Below are 24,962 nucleotides of genomic sequence, written 5' to 3' on the forward strand. Positions count from 1 at the left end.
TATGTTGACTGAAAGTAAACATGCACGTGCACCGCGTGCGTGACTTGAACCAACGCTCGCGTACGGCACCTAATCGCGCGCTTCACGCTACGACACGTCTTCGCCTTGGACACCAAAAGGATGCATAATAACCGAGTTTATTATATACAGGTAGCATGAAGGGGTCGCCCTGGACGAGTTTCATGCTCTCTGCGCGTAATAAGCTCGGTTATTACATTGTTAGCATCCATTTCGGGGTGTCAGATGGCCGAGCGGAAGAGGTGCCGCGACGTGTAACAGACGATTGAATGCCGTACGCAAGCATCGGTTCAAGTCACACGCAGTACATGTTTACACTGATTTGTCACCGTAACGCCATAAGTGTAACAGCGTGCCGTAATTTTGCAGTATTTTACGGGGTATTTTCATCCTGCCATATTAGGAAATGCGAATTCCAAATATGGAATGATTACGCGCTTAAGCGTCCTCTAATAATAAAATCAAACATGGCTGCGACCAGAGTTTGACCGGACTGCACACAAAGAAGTTCGCTGATTCTGTCTAAACATTTTGAATTTCGGCATTCCCATAATGTATCCTTGGAAGGAAAAGATGTATAATAATGAGGTTATATTATTTACTATGTTATTTTCTTACGATATATATTACACTGTCTGCAGGCGTAACCTGCTAACCCATCTCTTAAAGCGGGGGGAGTCGTCACCTGCGCATGCGTCTGATGGCCATGAGCCTTTGCGTTTTTAGCGTTTTGTTATCATCGCTTGGGACTCAATTCCCGCGCGTGCGCAGGTGACGACCCTCTCGCTTAAAATGCATAAAATTAAAACACACCGTACCTTGTATATTTTCGAACATAACACAACTCATAACAGTTGAAACTAACTTCAACGAAAATAACTTCAATTCGGCAAAATATATGGACACCTATACAGGGAATTTGCGTGCGAGAATATCGTTGTTAATATCGTTCACGTTTTTACACCGTTTAAACTAGCGGTGGCCGAATCCTTAAATGGACGGGGCTGTCCCACATATCGAACATGGCGTGCTACGCAAAACACCGATTCTCGTAATGTATATGCGCTTTCACTTTATTTCCCAGAAACAGTTATGAGCAGTCACACAAGCTAATCAATCGAAAATACCCCTTTAAATACTGAACGTTGGAAATAACGCTGGACATTTTAAACTTAAATCGGCGGGAAATATGCTAAAGCGTTTTAAATATAAAATACAATTGTTTGAAATGTTTCTATATGAATGAATAAAACGGGGAGAACAGCTCAGTTCAAAAATATTAATGCCCTGCGGTGCTAAATCTATATTTATAAAATCCGTCGTTGGGGGCGACCTGCTTGTTGGGACTGAAATAATACGGCTTTCGTAATGTCCGGTCTCATACTCATTTTATGGTAGGTGGGGGAGACCAGTTGACTCTTTTTTGTGACGTATACGATGTTCTTTTATTTCTTTAAGCATGCTAATGTCTACTTTGATCGGCGGAAGTATGAGTCCACCCTCCGATCTCCTGTGCTTCCTCCTCGTCAATTTGCTCCCTGCTTCGCTCGCGGCTACCGTTGACGAGTTGTCGCCATAATCTGACCCTCTGGGAGAGGTTTTAGTGTTTTGTTCACCGGACGACGACACAGACGCCATCTTATTTAAAGAAGTGATCGAATTGCTAAGTTTTCTGTCCACGTCTGATCGCGACTGCACTTTCATATTCTTTATACGGCGCTCGGCGTGTAACTTACGTCGCAACAGGGACCCACTAACAGGACTTCTACTTCTCACAAACTTCTTCGGCATCTTCAGATTCATGTCGGCGAAGAGCGTTTCTCTAAGAGGCGGGAGTGGTTTCGCTGCCTCCTCTTTACGCTTTTTCTCAATCTCGGCCTCTTCCAACAGCTTTAATCGTTCGGCTTCCTCTTCTTGCTCCTTTTTGATCTGCATCAATTGGCGATACGCCGGGTTTGTTGGCAACAAAATATTGTTATTATTGTCGAGTTTTTTCGATAATCTCCGTAGAGGTGACTGTCGTTTTTCTTGCAGCAGTCTTTCGCTTTCCTTTTTTTCTTCTTCCTCTTTTTGTTGCTGTTCCTTCTCATTCTCGTCTTGGGCGATCTTCTCAGCATCCGATAAAGGTGCCTCTTCTGTCGTGGTGGTGTTCGGGTTTGCATCGATAGGCGGTAAATTGAAGCCGTGTACTTTCTTATTTTCAGTATCGTAACTATACGTAAGATTAACTAGTTTTAATTGCGAATTCAAATCTTTGGCGAGACTGTATGAATTCGGCCCTCGTAAGTCAACCTCTAGTTTCTCAAGTCGCCTTTGCTTTTTCCTAAGTCGTTCGTATTCCGACTTGAAGACGGGAAGGTTCGTCCCTTCTTTCAAAGACTGTTCAAATTCCGTGACACTTCGCTGGATTTTCTTTTTTGACTTGTGCATATCGATCAGGTCAATTTTCATGTAGTCTCTGAGGCGGTAGACACTTCCCATCACCGCGTACTCATTCGACTCGATCTGCTTTGTGCGCATGCGCAGATGAGCTTTCTCCTGCTTGTTCAAAAATTCGGCGCGATGGCGAATTGCCCTGCTCATGTGCTGCATGTTTTCCAGCTTCTCTGTCGACGTCTGATACAGACGTGACTTGCGCAGTGACAGTATGGACGGCATGTCGGATGCTTTGGCAATCGCAGTCATTTAGTCAACGTGGTCTGCAATTAAAAATAGATACAAATCAAGATTTTTGAAACGAAAAAGACTCATCTCATTATCATTGGCAATAGAGTTATAGTACAGCCAGTCATATTCACCCTAGCCGTCACAATCACGTGTTATACAGTATCCACATTTAAATTACTCATCGAAATGTACAGAACGCCGCGTTGCGTCGCGTCGCGTTGCATTGCGTTGCGTCGCCTCGCGTTGCCTTGCGTCGCGTTGACTTGCGCCGCCGTTTCTTACGCAATGGCTTCTGGAATGTTGTAGGTTGTATAAAATACACCAAGCGAACTGCCTGATAACTTAAATAATCTGAGTTATAAACTAAGTAATAATTTAAATTGTATCTAACCGCAGTACTGTCGCCAGTCGTTCATCATCAATATATGTGTTAATGCGAGGTTTATGATTTTTTAGCTGTACGTTCTACTAAATACCGGCGTGTCGCCAGACTACACTTCAATATCGCTTCGTTTACAGGTTTATATTTGTTCAACGATCGCAGTGCCTATGTGATGACGTAATAGCCCCTCTATCTCAGCGCCAGTGAGAGCACTCCATGGTAGAGTGAAGGATGCCGGGGTATTCTACCATGTCTATCAGTACATCAATAAAACCGTACGTAATAACATAAGATACTCCAGGCAGAATGTTTACGGTTCAAATTCCAACTTTACTGCGCATGCGCGATTATGTCCATTACATGCAATATATTAGTAAGCTTATACAACACGTGAGTAGTCGTAAAGATTGCACTATTTTTTTTTTTACTTGGCTAACTCACTACATTCCACAATGGCAATAAAACGATAGAACCTGATGGAACAACGCACTACAAAAATAATTCTTGTATCAGACCAATTCCCCGACGTTTGAGCATGGTGATTCCGTCGACACATTGCTGCGACTACACAACTAAATCAAATGTAACTATATTTAATTGAGTTGAACATTTTACGCAAATATTAGTCGAATCAACGAATGACATATTTAGGTATATAGATGTTTCTGCTCACTTGTTAAGCAGGACACTTTGTTGTCGCATTGTAACAAAGTGAAAGATCATATTCCAATCAACCTAATATTATTATACCAATCTGTCCACAAACAAACAATCGAGCAATTTAATATCCATATTCAGTTCGGAAGAGAGATAATTCGAGTTTCGTGTCAACTCGAAATGAGTACCAAAAAATAATGCTTTGAAGCGTGTCGCCCCTTTTGATACAACACCCGGTATAATCACATTATCAGGAGATCAGTGTGGATGATTACACTCGATGTCCGCGTCAGTGAACAGTGATTTATTCAGATTCAAAAAAGACATGATTGGAATAAATAAATCCGACGTGACTGCTTATGAAACACAATTACTGCACAATACGGTGTGAGCTATGCATTATTCGCATTATTATGAGAGTTCACCCACTGAGAACCAATGTACGTTACTGGTGAAACTTTTGAATGGATACTCGTCTACTGATACTTTTTACGTACTTTTGTTACACGATACACGTATCTGATCGGTAGCATGATTATATAATACATGTATCTGATCGATACATGTATCAGATTGGTACGTCGATGTAACAATACAAATATTTGATCGGAAAACTTCCAGTTATTTCGGGTTACTTCTCGTCTACTGTTACATTTTTGTACTTTTGTTACACGATACACGTATCTGATAGGTAGCATGGTAACATAATACACGTAGCTGATCGATGCTTTGGTAACACAATACACATATACGATTGGTACGTCAATGTAACAATACAAATATCTGATCGGAAAACTTTCAGTTATTTTAAGTAGTCACTCGTCTACTGTTACATTTGCGTACCCTGGTTACACAATACATGTAATACGTACGTCACGTATACTATATTATACATTACACGTATCTGATCAGACTTCAGTTACTTATACTAGTATCAAATCTATTCTTGCACGAAGGAAGGACCTCGGTTCGTGTAACAGTACGTGCATCTGGGCGCAATTTGGTGCCACGATGCACGTATCTGATCAGGACATTGGTTACACGATACACGGATCTGATCCGTTCTGTGGTGACACAGTACAGGTACCCAATCCATACGTTGATAATACAAGACATAACCTGCTTGGTACTTTGGTGAAAAAATACGAGTATCTAATCAGACATTCGTTGAACAGTAGGTGTATCAGATCTGTACGTTGATGTACAGTGACAGTGCACGTATCTGATTAGCACGTTGTTATACAATACACGTATCTGATCGATGCTTTGGTTACATAATATACGTACCATGAACGGTAAGTTGGTTACCCAATCATGATAATTGTATTTGATAGGTACGTTATTGGCACAATACACGTATCTCATAAATAAGACAGAAAACAAAATGGTCCATTCTAAGATACCCATCAGAAACATTGTTCTGCCTTAAATAACTCAGCGTCAACCCAGCAGAAACGCTTATCCACCTAAATAACCCAGCAGTTATTGGTCCATCCTATTAACCCAGTCGCAGTAAACCACATTAAATATCCAGAAACACTAACCAAACACTAAATAACCCAGCAGTTATTGGTCCACCTTATTAACCCAGTCGCAGTAAACCACCTTAAATATCAAGAAACATTAACCAAACACTAAATAACCCAGCAGAAACGTTGGTTCACCATGTAATACCCGGCAGAAACAATTAGCTAAAACCATGTGTGAAACCATAGAGTGTACGCTCCTAAATCATTGCGGGTTTCAAGGATCTGTGTTATAATGGTCGAAGTACGTCACCAACACGATATGAGGTTGATATTCACCCGGCATGCCGACATCGAAGAGAATATCACCAGAAACTCACGAATCGTGTATTCCATGTTGTGTTGTGTACTGAACGATCAACGAGAAAAACAACAACAGATATATGATTAATTACACTGGATTGTGCTCAGACTGCTATAGAAGTCTGAGGAGTGTGATAGCCACGTTGCAGCGTGGATTGTCAGTGCACGTAATCATACCATGCGGCACAACCATTAGCGGAGATCGTCCAGGAAAACGTGTCCTGTTAGACATTTGCCATTTGCGCCAAGCTGCATTCGGCACGCGTCGACGAGCTCCAATGATTTCACAATTCGCGTCAATCTTCGATGTTGGAAAGAGAATATCACGACATGTTACTTGTACCAGATGGAAACAAACATCAAAGTCAACGGCGCGTCTATGTCATCGACAGCACCACGTATACACGTTACCGAGTCCGCATTTTCTGCAACGATAAAGATAATTGCATACGTACCCGCTGTTTATAAAAATGACGTGTTCGCTAGCCTGATATCTTCGCAGTAATGGCGTCTCGTGACGTAAATGTAACTAATTTATCATGTCTCAGTGATATATTGGACCATAGGCTGCCCGGGGTCAATTGAACTTGCATACTTCATTACCGAAACTCTTTAAAACAGACCCCCACCGGAATATGGACCCCCACACAGAGCCGATTAAAACATTCTAAAATATACGGGCAGTCTGTAATATGAACCGAGTAGGCGCCTGTGCGAAATAGGTCATTGCACAATGTCCATTTCGGCCTCTGACTGTATATTTAGTGTATTACACCGTAGGGAGAGGGGGAGTTGGCGCAATCGTGTTATCATGCATTGTTGTGTTGTGTAGTGACGGAACAACACAGCTGTGTGGATACTCGTGGTGATCATGGACTCGTTAAAAAATGTTGAACTTTTTAGAACCGCCAATATAAGCAAAGCATTGTTCTTAACGTAGCTGGAACGTAACTCTTAAATTCAGATTATTTTAATTATTTTGAACACAATTGATACACAAACAAATATTTTTTTTCTAATTCCAATCACCGTTGAAGTCTGTTTTGCAAATAAGTAACTATTTCATTGAATATTTGTCTATTTTAGGGTGAATCATGGATTGTTTACCGAATTTGCTTTCAAACCCCTGTTATTCTGTGTTCAAAGATGATGAAAATGAGTGTTCTAAAGTAGCATGTGGCGGGATTGTCAAAGGACGATGACCACGTTCAGTTGGAGGGGCGGGTCACTGAATTACGTATTACTCACTGTAGTTCAGATCATGGGCGTACTAAAACTTAGTACGTCCATGTTTCGATAAATCTTACTTAGTACGGAGTAATGAAACAGCAATTTCTTCATGTCTCAAAACTCCTATATACATATCAATGTATGCCTGAAATTGCAAAACCTGATCAACTTGCTGTGGTATAAGGTCGTTGCACTTGTTGAAGTATTTGCGAGCGTGCGCGTGCGCAGTGACTTGGTCGCAAGAACCACTCATTTGCATTCGAAGAATAAATATCGGTGTTGTTCGCTGCTGCTCCCGCTCTCTGTCTCTCTCTCCATATATGTATGTTTTGAATTCTCTGTTAAGAAAACAATTTAATGGCAGGGTGGTCATAGTAGATCGCGAGCTAGCGACATTTGTTATCCGACGTTCACATTCTGGTTGGCAAAAATGTAAGGAAATGACGCCACAGCGACGGCCTATGCGTGAGCGTAAACAGTCACATTCACCGCGCTTACTGTTTGTTTATATTTTCAATTCGTTCAGCTTGCAGTAGAATCCTGCTAAACTACCATTGTAGTTGTAATTAGGAAATTCGACGATTGGTCACTATATCACTCATTAATATATTGATATACTAATAATGCAGGGCTAAATTATTGATTATTAGTTATTGATTATTACGTGTTATCCCAGCAAATCATAAAGATCCAATTAATTACGAGACTGTCCATGTGTCATTTGTAATATATACTAACGATGACGTCAGTATATATTACCAATAATATTCTTTATGATATGACATATCCAGACTCGAGCTGATGTTATATTCACATTCACCAAAACACCACCATCATGCATTGCGATAACAAATAACGTATTCGAGAGCACGGAATGTGGTTTGAAAATAGTTATTTCCGATCACGTGTGTTTACCCCCAGAAAGCCGCGTGAATTGCGTGAGAGTTGGGACAATGTGCCACCTATCTCGAAGACAATAAAACAGTCTACTGCTGCTCGATTAAAAGTTACAAAATCCACACGATTCATTGACACCAATTAGGGTACTAGGTGATATCGGCAGTATGAGTAAACAAACCGTCAACAGACAAATCACGATAAAATACACTCCCCGGACAAATGTAAAACATCGGAGCACTCGATTCGTAACATTTTAACGCAATAAAGATGAAATGTAATTTCCGTGTAACCATAGACACAAAAACGACGCACTTATAAATATGATGTCCAACCAAATTACAAATCTCTTACCGACACATATCATCAAGTGTTCACAAATAAGGTATACTGTTTAGCGTAAAACTAGGTTCAACCTATCCTATTCTGTTTACGCTATGAACAGATGGGTATCCGCGCTCCATTAAGCGTAATCATGCCACTATATCATATGTGATTCACTTAGTTTCCGCTTTGCTAAACCTTAATTACGCTCCATTCATGGTCGAGATGTACAATGTTCGAACATGTCTATTCCCCGATAAGCGACAGTCGCATTTTGTTATCTACGGCATGTTCCAGTTTTAAACTATGTCGATTTTATTTAAGATCACGAAATGGATTTATAATAACCAGAGAATATACACTTTCCGTTGTCACAAATCAACGATACCCCAAACGTCATTCTGGGGGCAACGACCAGTTCTTGTAATTGCGGTAAACATACTCTAACACGTCTTGCTATAATTAGCGACAGAGAGAGTTTCGATCAGGTCTTTTTAACTTTCACGTTCTATTATCACGTGATCTATTACATACCCTGACTCGTGCATAAATTAAACGACAAGTTGAACTGATTCAGTGTTCAATAATTGCGAATTCTGTTACACAGTGTAATTGCAAAAATCCAAATGGAAAACTTTATATGTGTGTTTATTTACATGTCCGAGGGCTGTTTTGGAAAATCCATTGTTTGTTTTTGTATGACAATGGCAATGAAGTAAAATCGTATCTTGTCCTCTAAGGCCATAGACCCATCCTTTGAAGTGGGGGCCACATTACAAAAGACGTCTCTGGCCGTGTTTTAATGCCTCTACTCTGCTTGGTATGGGTACGTGGTTTCAATAACACTACCCTAGGCCATAAATGTTGTTATTAATGCTGACCAATCATGTATATGTGATTTATGCTCAACTACGTGCCGCGATTTGTCATTATTGTAAACAAGCTAAAGCACTACTAGTATGGAGTACATTTCCGATGGTCTCGAAAACAACTTGAAAACTACGCCATGAATGAAATAATGGCGTAGAACTCGGTCAGAGTTGCAAGCACAGCAAACAACCATGAAATGCTATTCAGCTGTTGTGTGGTGGAACGGGGATTGTGATTTCGACATTGAATTGTCACAAATCTGACGAATGTGTAAGGTAAAGGGCGAGGAAGCGTAAACGTCTCCAATCAGAATAAGTTATGAGACAGGTAGCCTTGTGTATGGTGCATGGACGGCTCTGTATAAATACACACAATAATTTACCTTGCGTTACTTGTTTAATTAAATCCAACTCAAATTATGCGGGATGATGTATATTTGTCCGCAGTATGGCTCGTATATTTGAACTGGTATATTCCTCCAGCGCGGGGAAACGAATTAGCTAAACTTGTGGGAAGCCCGCTCGTTACTTTGCATGGCGATAACACATGGAACACACACCCCCCACATTCAAACGTAATTATATGTTATTACAGTGATTGTAAATATTGTCTCCACACGTGTTCTAAAACATTCACCAAGGATTGTGAAAACTCCCGTCAAATGCGACATTGGTTTCCTGCATTGTATTTTTTAACTATGGACTATCTCAACGTATATCACTTGGATGAACTCAAAAGCAAAGGTTCGTTATTAGTCACTGTAAAGTCGCACAGCGGGGTCGTCATACGCACAGTTGTGCGCAGTGAAAGGAACACCATTGAAGAGTTCTAGTCCAAGCGTAAGTTAAAGTCTCTTTACACCAGGTGTCTTTCATTAATATAATCACTTACTTGGTAAGAACATTCAATGTGACAAACACTATAGAGGGTGAGTAACCGCTGCTCCTAATATGACGAATGACTTGGGCATATTTGTCATGAGTAGCAGTTCAAATGTGTGAATACGCTGACGACACTTGCCGGATGAGACGTTGGTGAATTACCGCTCGCGGCTCGTATTGTGCGCTAAATGAACTGACCTCGACAGTGAATGTAGGATATTTCCCTGGCCCAAACGGAGATACGACCGGATACACGTACGACATGACTATGTAATATTCTACAGCTGTCTATGCGTAGTTATTTAATAACCTAGAAATTATTTCCTGCAAAACATTTAAACAAGACTGATTTTCCGAAGCCGATTTGTTGGAAAAGTGGGTTGTAGTATATTATACAAATACTCCGCGTACGTGTCCATGACAATTTAAGGCGGATGTCAGATAGTATTATATTCGGTTATGCTGTCTGCGGTATAATCTAATTATTATAACAATCTGGTCGTCATAGTTACCCGTATTGCAGCACTTCCACGCCAGGGAATTGCTTCGATCGAAGTAGATACATACACGGACATACAGCGCATGAAATTTGAAATATATTTGCGTATGTTGGCAGTCAATAAACGATTCCGAAACGATCGAGCAAACTCGATGAATGCAAATATTTACTTAATAAATGGAATAAACGCACAGTCTAAAATGGAAAATAATACGACGTGTGCTCGTTTTAATGTCAATTAGACGCGTCTAAGTTTAAGTGTTTTTACCGTGTATTAACAACCAGTGTGACTGAATTGACCCTGTTAGATTGAACACCGCGGCAACTTGCCTAATCGACGACGAGCACTCCAATCTGTCAACTAGTAAATAAAACCGTAATTGGAATATTCAGTTAAATAAATTAAAATTAGCAATTCAATTGTCCCGAGTAAGGTACAACCTCAAAATATAGTCGTTGAACAAGGGGAACAATTTCGCCGATTTCTCAAAATTTCGGTTTTTAAGTTTTTTTACATTTTAGTGTTTTCCCAGTAACGCAACATGTTGTTTTCCTCCCGGCTACTTGACACGATAATGTGTGTATGCTATCGTATTAACGGTATCCGTGCATCGACTCACCTGTGTATCTTGATTCGAAACAAATAAATAGAGGCACACACTGCTTTGGTCTTGAACAGGTTTCAACCTATCAAGTTGTATTACATTTTAAATAGACGTTCACTATAGCTTGATAGTCGTCCCGACCGTATATCCAGCGCAGCCGAGTAGTACTGCTATTTACTATACGGATATGTTACAATTGCGGGGTTCGCATGCTATAGGCCAAGAGGCGTGTGGGAAAGCGTGACGTATTCGTTTGTTTAACAACTATTTAAAATGGCGCCGTTGCCCTGGCGACTGGCTGACACGTCAAGAAGCCATGCCCACTTCGTGAAAGACTACCATAAGTCTGTTTTGTACACAGAAACATAGAAACCATTAGCCGGGTGCGGCGATCGGTCATGTTGGTAAATAAAAACAGAAATGCGCGCTGGGACGAAACTTGCGTAAAAAGTGATACCTATGTTTACCATGAACGAGCAATAACGTGAAACAACATATGATTCGATGAATGCCGCCATAGATGAAGCAGACACTTGAGACCACGTTAATTATTTAGTAGGTGACGCGTTTTGTCCCCTTCTGTTTCTACACATTTCTGAAAATAGTGTTCGTGTTATTGAAGAGATCGACACAAAACCACCAAAGTTTGCAAAAGGCGGGGAAAACCAAAATTAAATTATGTTTTGAAAAAGCTGCATAATATAATGTTGATTTTTTTTCTTTTCGACACATGACTGACAACAAAACAATAACAACAACAACGGCGAAGTCATCATCATTATCACCATGAAGATAAAATATTATTAAAAAACTTGATAGAGGGAAACACAAAAAATGGAGCAATGTCAATTTACCTCAAAACTAAGTGAAAAAAGTATTTCTAGTTTTTCTACTATTGCCTGTCATATTTTTAATGGTCAACCTTTAAACTATCTCGACAAATCTGTAGTCTCAGCACGAAATATGTTGTCGACAATGTATTTGTATCTACAAGTAGTTACGTTATTGTCGAGAATACATCAATTCGTATGCCCGAGTAGCACTAACATTGAATACAATTGAACAGTAATATGACTGACATCACGCAAACAGGTTGTTATTTTTTTTACGATATTAACAAGGCGTCAATATATGTGTGTTGCCATGGGAGCCCATTAATCTTGTGCCATGTTATCATTTGAAAAGAAATCGATGAAAATGAAAAAAACTGTCAGAATCGGGAATCAATATGCTGTTTTCATCGTACGTGCTGTTTTGTGTAACTAACGAATAATGAATGTTGCTATAATACAAGTACTGCTCGCAGATCACGTCGCCCGCCGATCCTATCTTATCTAAGGCCAACAATATAAATAATTTGTTCCTGGTCATCGCGCGCTCATGGATTATTTCTGTTTTTGTCAAAAGAAAAGAAAACTGCCGCTCAAAAAACAACTCACACGATGAGATGAATACTTGTTCTATTTGCCTAGCACTCAACACACTGCATGTCATGATTGTCTCACTGTACATGCACCGGGTATGAAATGAAGTCAACTATTCAGGCACGTCAAATAGATATCGATAAAAATAACTGACAAGTCTGTTTCCAACAATGTTAACTATTACTACGCCCATCATAGTGCATATCGTCTGTCTGCTCTCATCATAAGAGATCTTTATTCTCTACCCGTATTCAAACACTGGCATATAACACCCGACTCGCCTTCAATCTCTGTAGACGACCATTACGCATTGCCATTGTGTGCGCCACCTTTACAAACCATTTAGAGACGCGAGTGGCGATCACGCAGGGTACACAGAGAGCATATATCCGACACATTAAGTAGAGACGTTGTATATGGAGACATTGATTTCGGCTATATTGAATTCTTAAATTCTTCTATCGATTCATGTGTTTCCGCCGTACTCACTCACGCATTAATTTTAAAACAATTATAAGTTTGTTATTGAAACCGACTAGCAAAGAGATAATTATACACTTTATTGATATTTACTCGGTGTGTGCATTGATCACATTAACCCTTATTTTTAAACACATTCATATATTTATATATATTGAACCTAATGCGTATGACTGGATGCAGTTGTCATAGTTACAATTATGTGTGTTCTTTCATTGCAGCGATTTAGTTGTGTGTATATAGAGCGGGTGTGTTCAAATAAATAAGTTGTAATATGGAAATTTATTTTGAGAAATTATATTTTGCTTTGATTAAATGCAGCTTGAAGTTTGAACATACATCCCCACGCATACACTGCATTATATTATCAATATAATACAACTAATATTTGTATTTTAGTCGATATAAATTTCATTAGAGTTATTCTTAATTTCAGTAGAGTTAGTCATGGCACAATTAGATAGGGTAGGGTTACGTGATATGTATACATTTGCATATTATCTGTAGTTAGACAACGTGACACAAGAAACAAACGACCCTTACATACCACCTGTTGCACCCAATTCACGCACAGTAGCCATGAACTTGTGAACTTGATATGGATCTGTCAAGACTGATCGGAATATTTACTTAGTAGTTACAAGGTATATTACATTGCAGCGTTGCAGCGATAGAGCTGATAGTGATGACACATATCGCGTCGGGGATCAGCGTTGAAGCCTTTATCTACAGTGCTTAGGAGCTTCTAACAAGCTTGTTTTTCTTTTTAGTAAATATTGTTCCGAGTCATGTCGCGAATTGATATGTCTTGAATAAAGGTAAATACTGATTGTGTATGCGGAGATTGTGTCGTAAAAGAAAAGTGATTGAGCACATTTCAAACCGACTTGAGTTTGCATAGTTTGTTTTTACTGCTGTAGACACACTATACACCTACGATATCGTCGTGCTCAGCGTACAGATATGAATTCAAGCTGATACAGAATCAATCCACTATAAAATCCGTCTTGTCGTCATATATTTAGTTCCCGGCCACAGTATCGGAGATTTAGGCCGATAGAAACGTATTCAACAGAACATCGAAAACGATATTGAATCTGCAAAACAAGAGGACGAGTTCGACGAACCCCTTGACAGTTCCCAGTGATAAGAAGGGTGTAATATCTTTCTCCAGTCGTATTAATCACGATTTACGGAATACCATATACCGTAACGATCATCACAATACACTGGTCGTGAAAACACAAATCTACCGATTGTTACGAATAATTAACTAGTGTCAGGTCACACTGTACACGCGAACTCGGTAATTATACATTTATATAGATTTACGTTTTGAACATGAACAAAAGTCTATTGTATAATAATAACATATATAGACCAACCTGTTAGTAACACCCTTTTTTTAGTAACTTTAAAGCGAAGTTAACTACCGTCGTTCATGCCAAGGTTCCTTAATTTATCGATGTATTTACTACGAGGTTAATGCGCAATGAGTAACATACAGGTTGTGTCGATGATTGTCGTTAAAACAGATTACAATATAAATGTACGTGTGTCACGTGACCCAATGATTCGGATAAAACAGGCCGAAGTAGGATCAGTGACATCTAGAATTTCACCACTCGAGTGCGGGGACTGGATATAAATAACAGAGAGTCACTGGTATATATTAGAAATGAAAACGTTTTTCAAGCCGGAATTTTTTTTACAATGTTATTGGCGATTGAAGTCACAGAGCATGGAATAAGACGTCCGATGTCGCAATTGTAACAAGGCGATGACGAGTTACATGGCAACACAGCAACAACTAAACTACTAAGTGCGAAGCACATAACATTTTGTTTTCTGGTGATCATGTTTATGTTTATGTTTACTAAAAATGGAAACACTGACCATGGAATAACATGTGTGCAGCGACCCCAGTACGCACCTTGCATTCCTCATCACGACCAGCAACACCTGTGTCGGAGACCTGTGTACCTCGACAACTCTAACTGACCACAAACCTCGTAGCCCGTGAATCTATCTGTAAATCGTCCGACCAGTTTTTTTTTATACAGTCTGTAATACCTCTAGCGAAAACAATGCTATGGTCAATGTTTTATTTCACCATAGTTACCATCCCGTTCTTTGATGCAAATACTGTTCTCACGGCACAGATCAAAGGCACCGCGATGGATAATATCGACACTGAGCAGAACGTAACAACAACAGACGGACCATTACTTCAGCGGGGGGAGGGGGGTTATCTGAGATTACTTGTATTTTACTAGTAGTTAAATTGTTTTTATGTTTTTCACAAAATATTTGTTTCTTTGTTGATAACAAAACCAGAATAATTCACCCCAGGCATATTAGTCTGTAAGTGGAATTTATGATTCCCACCTATTTGAACATAACCCAGGGGATAGTTGATTAATTAAGATGAATAAACAGATTTCAGAAACACTGTAAACTTAGATTGACAGTTTCCCCGTTCGAAAACAAACCTTTTGCATATTTCTATTCTAATTTGTTCATTTCAGCACACGCGGGGTTTATCAAAACAATTACTCTCAACCTGGACAATCTGATGTTCACGTTGCCACACAGCACAACATAGAAATTGTTTCCCTGGGTCCCCAGGTTAGGTACGTATCGCCGCTAGACCCACAAGTATAAACTCAACAATATACGCTTTGTCGTGCATAAAGCATGGTTACAAACAAAACAAATAAAGAACTACATATAAAAAGAACTAAGCCGTTAAAATTATAGCTGTTTGGTAACTACTTATATCATCCCCTTAATACAACTGACTGGCGGCGATCGATTTAACGGAGAAATAGCGAAATCTTTCACACAACCTGTTGCTGTTGTTACCTTTGGAATGATCTGAACCCATATAAGTAGTTATAATTCACTCTGGACAAGCCGGAACATGTGCAATTAGTTTCACACTGTGTACATTACAGTCACAATTATACTGGGAGATCCGCAAATTTAAATGGTAAAGTACCACAGATTTAAAAACACAAGTATTGTCCGGTTCATATTTCGACTTTTGTAATTTAACCCGGGAGTAAAATCTCCCGCAGTGTTAAGAAAATCAGGAACTATAGAGAAAAAACACCACAATTTTCTCAATCTTTTGAAAGATAATGTTCCACAGAAAATAAGTCCATACAACCCGATAACATTCTCTTCTGGTGGAGTAATCACATCATGAAACGATATAATTATGAAAGAAGAATTTATCATCATTAACGGGTGGTTGTTAGTCACGTGTCGTGTATTCATTTTGTCATAGTACAATTTCTTGTCAATAATAATTGGCCAATATCATTCAATTTATCGAGTTCTATACATGGTAGCTACTGTGGACTGTCAATCACTGACACATGACGTGTATAAACAACAGTTTTACTCTCACGAATCCGTGGCCTCCATTTTGTTATACATAGAAAAATTATATTGAATCCGTTTAAATGGCTGAACAGACGCACACTGCCCTGAACAGTACCAGGGTATGTAATAAAGTCCTGGAAAGACCTATATGTGAAGTATGTGAACTTGACTTACATTTTAAAACAAGCTCGATATCTAAGATAAACATAATTTTATGACACGGCGATTGTTGCCATGGTGATACATAAGGTATCATGTTGCTAAAGATACTATTCCAATTTGAGATTATTGTATTCTTATTTCTTCAATCATAATTGTTTTAATTATTAACTAGATTAATTCGGTATGTACTGTACACGTCACCATTGTTATGGCGTCAGACAATCAATATGATGATATCAAATTCATCATCGTCATTCCCGTGTAAATCTACTGAGAGCATACATTATGTGAAAGGAAGTGTCGTCTTTCAACTGATTCATTGTGTGCGTGTTTGAGATGATTGCAGTGTTTCGTTTGATGTGTTTTAATTGTATTTTGTATTGACAAAGGTCATGTGACTCACTTTCCACTAGATGCTATTAAAACTGATTATTAATAATTACGCTACAAACACGCCAATTGCAATTGGTTTCTGCAACGAGACTTGCAATTCTAGTTTACGAATATTCTTTAAAATTATTCACAGAACGACTTACACAGAGAAGGGAGATCGACCTTACATTGCGTAGTAGAGATGGGAGATCAATCTCCCATGTCATAGTAGAGATGGAATATCGACCTTACATGTCATAGGAGAAATGGGCGATCGACCTTACATGGCGTAGTAAAGATGGGAGATCAACCTTACATGGCGTAGTAAAGATGGGAGATCAACCTTACATGTCGTAGTAGAGATGGGAGATCGACCTCACATGTCATAGTAGAGATGGGAGATCGACCTTACATGTCATAGTAGAGATGGGAGATCGACCTCACATGTCATAGTAGAGATGGGAGATCGACCTTACATTGCGTAGTAGAGATGGGAGATAAACATCACATGTCATAGTAGAGATGGAAGATCGACTTACATGTCGTAGTAGAGATGGGAAATCGACCTTACATGGCGTAGTAAAGATGGGAGATCGACCTCACATGTCATAGTAGAGATGGGAGATCGACCTCACATGTCATAGTAGAGATGGGAGATCGACCTTACATGTCCTAGTAGAGATGGGAGATCGGCCTTACATGTCGTAGTAGATATGGGAGATCAACCTCACATGGCGTAGTAAAGATGGGAGATCAACCTTACATGTTGTAGTAGCGATGGGAGATCGACCTCACATGTCATAATAGAGATGGGAGATCGACCGTACATGTCGTAGTAGAGATGGGAGATCAACCTTACATGTCGTAGTAGAGATGGGAGATCGACCTCACATGTCATAGTAGAGATGGGAGATCGACCTTACATGTCGTAGTAGAGATGGGAGATCAACCTCACATGGGGTAGTAAAGATGGGAGATCAACCTTACATGTTGTAGTAGCGATGGGAGATCAACCTTACATGGCGTAGTAAAGATGGGAGATCGACCTTACATGGCGTAGTAAAGATGGGAGATCAACCTTACATGACGTAGTAGAGATGGGAGATCAACCTTACATGTCATAGTAAAGATGGGAGATCAACCTTACATGGCGTAGTAGAGATGGGAGATCAACCTTACATGTCGTAGTAGAGATGGGAGATCGACCTTACATGTCGTAGTAAAGATGGGAGATCAACCTTACATGACGTAGTAGAGATGGGAGATTGACCTTACATGTCGTAGTAGAGATGGGAGATCGACCTTACATGTCGACGTTGAGATTGGAGATCGACCTTACATGTCATAGTAGAGATGGGAGATCAACCTTACATGGCGTAGTAAAGATGGGAGATCAACCTTACATGTCATAGTAGAGATGGGAGATCGACCTTACATGTCGTAGTAGAGATGGGAGATCGACCTTACATGGCGTAGTAAAGATGGGAGATCAACCTTACATGGCCTAGTAGAGATGGGAGATCAACCTTACATGTCGTAGTAGAGATGGGAGATCGACCTTACATGTCATAGTAAAGATGGGAGATCAACCTTACATGGCGTAGTAAAGATGGGAGATCAACCTTACATGGCGTAGTAAAGGTGGGAGATCAACCTTACATGGCGAAGTAAAGATGGGAGATCAACCTTACATGTCATAGTAGAGATGGGAGATCAACCTTACATGGCGTAGTAAAGATGGGAGATCAACCTTACATGTCATAGTAAAGATGGGAGATCAACCTTACATGTCATAGTAGAGATGGGAGATCAACCTTACATGTCGTAGTAGAGATGGGAGTTCGACCTTACATGGCGTAGTAAAGATGGGAGATCAACCTTACATGGCGTAGTAAAGATGGGAGATCAACCTTACATGTCATAGTAAAGATGGGAGATCGACCTTACATGTCATAATAGAGATGGGAGATCAAACTTACATGTCATAGTAGAGATGGGAGATCAACCTTACATGGCGTAGTAAAGATGGGAGATCGATCTTACATGTTGTAGTAGAGATGGGAGATCAACCTTACATGTCGTAGTAGAGATGGGAGATCGACCTTACATGTCATAGTAAAGATGGGAGATCAACCTTACATGTCATAGTAAAGATGGGAGATCAACCTTACATGTCATAATAGAGATGGGAGATCAAACTTACATGTCATAGTAGAGATGGGAGATCAACCTTACATGGCGTAGTAAAGATGGGAGATCGACCTTACATGGCGTAGTAAAGATGGGAGATCAACCTTACATGTCATAGTAGAGATGGGAGATCAACCTTACATGGCGTAGTAAAGATGGGAGATCAACCTTACATGTCATAGTAGAGATGGGAGATCGACCTCACATGTCATAGTAGAGATGGGAGATCGACCTTACATGTCATAGTAGAGATGGGAGATCGACCTTACATGTCATAGTAGAGATGGGAGATCGACCTTACATGTCGTAGTAGAGATGGGAGATCGACCTTACATGTCATAGTAGAGATGGGAGATCGACCTTACATGTCATAATAGAGATGGGAGATCGACCGTACATGTCGAAGTTGAGATGGGAGATCGACCTTACATGTCATATTATAGATGGGAGATCGACCTTACATGTCATATTATAGATGGGAGATCGGCCTTACATGTCGAAGTTGAGATGGGAGATCAACCTTACATGTCATAGTAGAGATGGGAGATCAAACTTACATGTCATAGTAGAGATGGGAGATCAACCTTACATGTCGTAGTAGAGATGGGAGATCAACCTCACATGTCATAGTAGAGATGGGAGATCAACCTTACATGTCGTAGTAGAGATGGGAGATCGACCTTACATGTCGAAGTTGAGATGGGAGATCAACCTTACATGTCATAGTAGAGATGGGAGATCAACCTTACATGGCGTAGTAAAGATGGGAGATCAACCTTACATGGCGTAGTAAAGATGGGAGATCAACCTTACATGGCGTAGTAAAGATGGGAGATCAACCTTACATGACGTAGTAAAGATGAAAGATCGACCTCACATGTCGTAGTAGAGATGGGAGATCGACCTTACATGTCATAGTAGAGATGGGAGATCGACCTTACATGTCATAGTAGAGATGGGAGATCGACCTTACATGTCATAGTAGAGATGGGAGATCGACCTCATATGTCATAGTAGAGATGGGAGATCGACCTTACATGTCATAGTAGAGATGGGAGATCGACCTTACATGTCATAGTAGAGATGGGAGATCGACCTTACATGTCGTAGTAGAGATGGGAGATCGACCTTACATGTCATAGTAGAGATGGGAGATCGACCTTACATGTCATAATAGAGATGGGAGATCGACCGTACATGTCGAAGTTGAGATGGGAGATCGACCTTACATGTCATATTATAGATGGGAGATCGACCTTACATGTCATATTATAGATGGGAGATCGGCCTTACATGTCGAAGTTGAGATGGGAGATCAACCTTACATGTCATAGTAGAGATGGGAGATCAAACTTACATGTCATAGTAGAGATGGGAGATCAACCTTACATGTCGTAGTAGAGATGGGAGATCAACCTCACATGTCATAGTAGAGATGGGAGATCAACCTTACATGTCGTAGTAGAGATGGGAGATCGACCTTACATGTCGAAGTTGAGATGGGAGATCAAAATTACATGTCATAGTAGAGATGGGTGCTCGACCTTACATGTCGTAGTAGAGATGGGAGATCGACCTTACATGTCATAGTAGAGATGGGAGATCGACCTTACATGTCGTAGTAGAGATGGGAGATCAACCTTACATGTCATAGTAGAGATGGGAGATCGACCTTACATGTCGTAGTAGAGATGGGAGATCGACCTTACATGTCATAATAGAGATGGGAGATCGACCTTACATGTCGAAGTTGAGATGGGAGATCAAAATTACATGTCATAGTAGAGATGGGTGATCGACCTTACATGTCGTAGTAGAGATGGGAGATCAACCTTACATGTCATAGTAGAGATGGGTGATCGACCTTACATGTCGTAGTAGAGATGGGAGATCGACCTTACATGTCATAATAGAGATGGGAGATCGACCTTACATGTCGAAGTTGAGATGGGAGATCAAAATTACATGTCATAGTAGAGATGGGTGATCGACCTTACATGTCGTAGTAGAGATGGGAGATCAACCTTACTTGTCGTAGTAGAGATGGGAGATCAACCTTACATGTCATAATAGAGATGGGAGATCGACCTTACATGTCGTAGTAGAGATGGGAGATCGACCTTACATGGCGTAGTAAAGATGGGAGATCAACCTTACATGTCATAATAGAGATGGGAGATCGACCTTACATGTCGTAGTAGAGATGGGAGATCAACCTTACATGTCGTAGTAGAGATGGGAGATCAACCTTACATGACGTAGTATAGATGAAATATCGACCTCACATGTCATAGTAGAGATGGGAGATCGACCTTACATGTCATAGTAGAGATGGGAGATCGACCTTACATGTCGAAGTTGAGATGGGAGATCGACCTTACATGTCATAGTAGAGATGGGAGATCGACCTTACATGTCATAGTAGAGATGGGAGATCAACCTTACATGTCGACGTTGAGATGGGAGATCGACCTTACATGTCATTGTAGAGATGGGAGATCGACCTTACATGTCGTAGTAGAGATGGGAGATCAACCTTACATGTCATAGTAGAGATGGGAGATCGACCTTACATGTCGAAGTTGAGATGGGAGATCGACCTTACATGTCATAGTAGAGATGGGAGATCGACCTTACATGTCATAGTAAAGATGGGAGATCGACCTTACATGGCGTAGTAAAGATGGGAGATCAACCTTACATGTCGTAGTAGCGATGGGAGATCGACCTTACATGTCTTAGTAGAGATGGGAGATCAACCTTACATGTCATAGTAGAGATGGGAGATCGACCTTACATGTCTTAGTAGAGATGGGAGATCGACCTTACATGTCATAGTAAAGATGGGAGATCGACCTTACATGGCGTAGTAAAGATGGGAGATCAACCTTACATGTCGTAGTAGCGATGGGAGATCGACCTTACATGTCTTAGTAAAGATGGGAGATCGACCTTACATGGCGTAGTAAAGATGGGAGATCAACCTTACATGTCGTAGTAGCGATGGGAGATCGACCTTACATGTCTTAGTAGAGATGGGAGATCGACCTCACATGTCATAGTAGAGATGGGAGATCGACCTTACATGTCATAGTATAGATGGGAGATTGACCATACGTGTCGTACTAGAGATGGGAGATCAACCTCACATGACGTAGTAAAGATGGGAGATAGACCTTGCATGTCGAGTAGAGTTCACTTAACTAATGAGAGTTCACTTCAATTTCGATTACATATATTGGTTTTTCCGCATGATGTGACGAACTGATGCAAGGAGACACATTGTTGTGCACATCTAGGTTGTAATAACTGGAAACAATGTCACATGGCTCAAATTGATTTGCAGGCAATGTGTAATAAATCTTGTAACATACAGTGTAATTATACGAGTAAATTCAAATATATATATATCACAGGGTGTGATTGGTTAAAGGACAAGTCAAAAACTAAATATTTTTTTTTCACACAAATATCACTCATGACGTGTGGAGTATGAGAAATTGCATATTCTGTTACTGATCGATGACCGGAAACGTGTTGTTGTTGTGCCAACGATAACCGACAATGCAGGACATTAAACAAGACATTGACATGACACAGTCATTGTCGTGTAATAGCGAACAAACTGACACAAGTCGGCAATATAATGATAATGATAACTCGACATGATAAGACACGTATGTGTACAGTATGTGTCAAGTATGAACGAAATCCGTTTAGATGATTTTTTAGTGCCAACATGACCTCCAGTTGGCCATCTTGAATCGGACCACGAAACGAATGCACGTGCACATATATCCCAAGATATGTTACCAGACAGATACAGCTGTGAACTAATAACTGGGACTAATAATAATATTTTTTAAATAAAAAATAGGCAGTGGCTTATGGGTGAATAAGGCTACATGATGATTTGGAGAACATTTTCACAGGATGAACAGTTATACAAGTATGAATATAAAAATACCCACAGCTCCACCCTAATCTCATTTTAAGTAGCTTAGCTGCGGGTGTTTCAAACCATTGATTATCGCGTTAGTGTTGGATGCGCCCGTTTCCTAATGCCAGATAGAACAGAAATATGTGTAAATCAGCTTCTAAACTACAGCTTCATGGGAGATATGCAGTGGAATTCATTTTACACGTACAAATCTAGAGAATATAATGCCTAGTAGAGCTATGAGCACGAGATGAGTATCAACCAAACAGGTGTCTGGCGCTCTCTGGCGAGCACTTCATTACAGACAGCTCCCTAATTAATCGAGTATAAAGATTACACTCTGTGGGTCAAAGTATTATATGATAGCCTCTTTATTTAGCCCATCCGGACAAAGCTGTTCAGATCAACACAAATGTCCTCATTTGCTGTGTGAAAAGTACAGTAGACAAACGGCTTTATAGACGTTGGTTGTGTGCCTTTGTCTGCAGTAGTTATAAAAGCAAATGTCGTTGCTTAACAAGCATGCACGTATATTGAGAGTGTTTGATGAATCAAGCAGATCTGCAAATCTGCTTTCTTTGTCGTAAAAATGTACATCTGAAAGACGTATTATCTCTCAGACTTGACACCGATGGGTGTTAAAACTTGCAACTCAAAATACCGAACACTTTTCTAATTTGCCAGCTTATCCAATTGCACGTACAAAATAGGTTACTGTATTTGGTTCCGCGTTTTCAATAGTTTTTATAGTTATTTTTGTTGAACTCCATTTTAATCACCGCACTGCCGGACAGAAGCGATGCGTCAGTTAACACTTGTATTCTTACCGTACTGGTGTGTAAGTAAGCCGCTGCAGTGAGTGGCACTGCCATGACATGTGCCATGTGCTCTCTGCGTAGGCATAGTTTTGTATCTCACGGAGCGTACGTACAATAAGTCTCTAACACTGAATCATTCGAATTAAGTGTTTTCATTACGTTTTGATCTCGCAACATGCGTTGATACAGAGTACAATACAGCATTTTTCGTGGACGGCTTTATCTCGGTCGGGTCGGGGTCGGGGTCAGGAGCCATGCAACATAAAACACATTTGTTCCTGTTGTGTTCGAGGTCGGATTGTGGTGGTCGTTAAACGTTATGATATATGAAGCAAGTAAACAAATTAAAGCGTAGCAATGTTTAAAGAAATACCGTACCGTGGCGTCAATACCGTGCAGTAACAAACATGTAAGGTATTGGTACGTAAGCGTATACCCAGTCTGGGACGTACACACCAGGGAAGGTAAAAAAGATGTAAACTTATCTGGGTGACGTATGTGTTTACCTGTTCGCTGTACGATCGACGACTACACCTCAAACAAGGCGATACTATAAAATATACGGCAAGCAAGTGCATGCACGTAACAGTACTATTACCGATGTAGCGCAGTAAAGTAGTAAATCATTGAGAGCGATTTGCCCGTCCAAACTTACTTTGACGATGCGCTCATAAAAAATAGAGAGTATAACTTAAAGGCATGATAATGTACACAAACCTTGGATATCCACTCACCTCGAACACATAGGATGTATAAGTCACAATTAAATCTACCGCTGCACCGATCACGGCTAAATCGACTTTGTGTGCAGGACGCCTTTACGTGTGTTGCCACTTTATATTAACTCGCTGTATTTATTGTACATTTCTGCCTCGGCGCACTTTCGGTAGTACCTTCTCAATTACTCCACAGACTGTCTAGCCTTCTCAATAACCGTAAATCGAGACGAGGCGACGTTAACGACGACCAAGCTAAGTGGTCTGCAGTAATGGAGCCTGACAAAACAACTCACGAACTTAAATGTCTTCTAGCATCAATACTAGAAGTCAACATAGTGAGAATCTTCGCATCTCAGGAATGCTAACAGCAACATTGCATAGTGCTAGGCGTGCGACTTCAACTTGACATTCACTGGCATCTAATAAAAAATAAACCACCGCGGCAACTTATAAACGATACAATAGTTTCTAAGAGTTCCAACTGTTTCAAAATGCGTCATTTCTTGCGGCAGGTGTGTTGCTATGGCAATAATAAACTAATACGTACCGGGAGACGAACCAAGCATGACGCATGACTTGGCCGATATGCCGGGAAGGCCAGTCTCTAC

General features: G+C 40.3%; 1 protein-coding gene across 7 annotated transcripts; it reads right to left on the bottom strand.

Annotated features, from left to right (window-relative positions):
- Positions 1-602: 602 nt before the first annotated feature.
- Positions 603-24,548, bottom strand: LOC100368078 (uncharacterized). Of its 7 annotated transcripts, XR_014926585.1 has the most exons (3): positions 24,370-24,548; positions 925-2,717; positions 603-703 (listed from the first exon to the last, which is right to left on the bottom strand). XR_014926585.1 is itself a non-coding variant. In XM_085490682.1 (2 exons), exon 2 carries the CDS (start codon positions 2,701-2,703, stop codon positions 1,408-1,410), a length of 1,296 nt encoding a protein of 431 aa, XP_085346808.1. In that variant the 5' UTR covers positions 2,704-2,717; positions 24,370-24,548; the 3' UTR covers positions 603-1,407. The 7 variants fall into 7 exon arrangements, 6 of the variants coding, with proteins under 6 accessions (XP_085346808.1, XP_085346813.1, XP_085346812.1 ...); XM_085490682.1 differs by having other exon boundaries at positions 603-2,717; XM_085490687.1 differs by having other exon boundaries at positions 603-2,717; positions 24,353-24,548.
- Between the last annotated feature and the right edge of the window lie 414 nt (positions 24,549-24,962).

Source organism: Saccoglossus kowalevskii, chromosome 15 (genome assembly GCF_978046115.1).
Source record: "Saccoglossus kowalevskii chromosome 15, keSacKowa6.1, whole genome shotgun sequence".
Classification (NCBI taxonomy): Eukaryota; Metazoa; Hemichordata; class Enteropneusta; family Harrimaniidae; genus Saccoglossus; species Saccoglossus kowalevskii.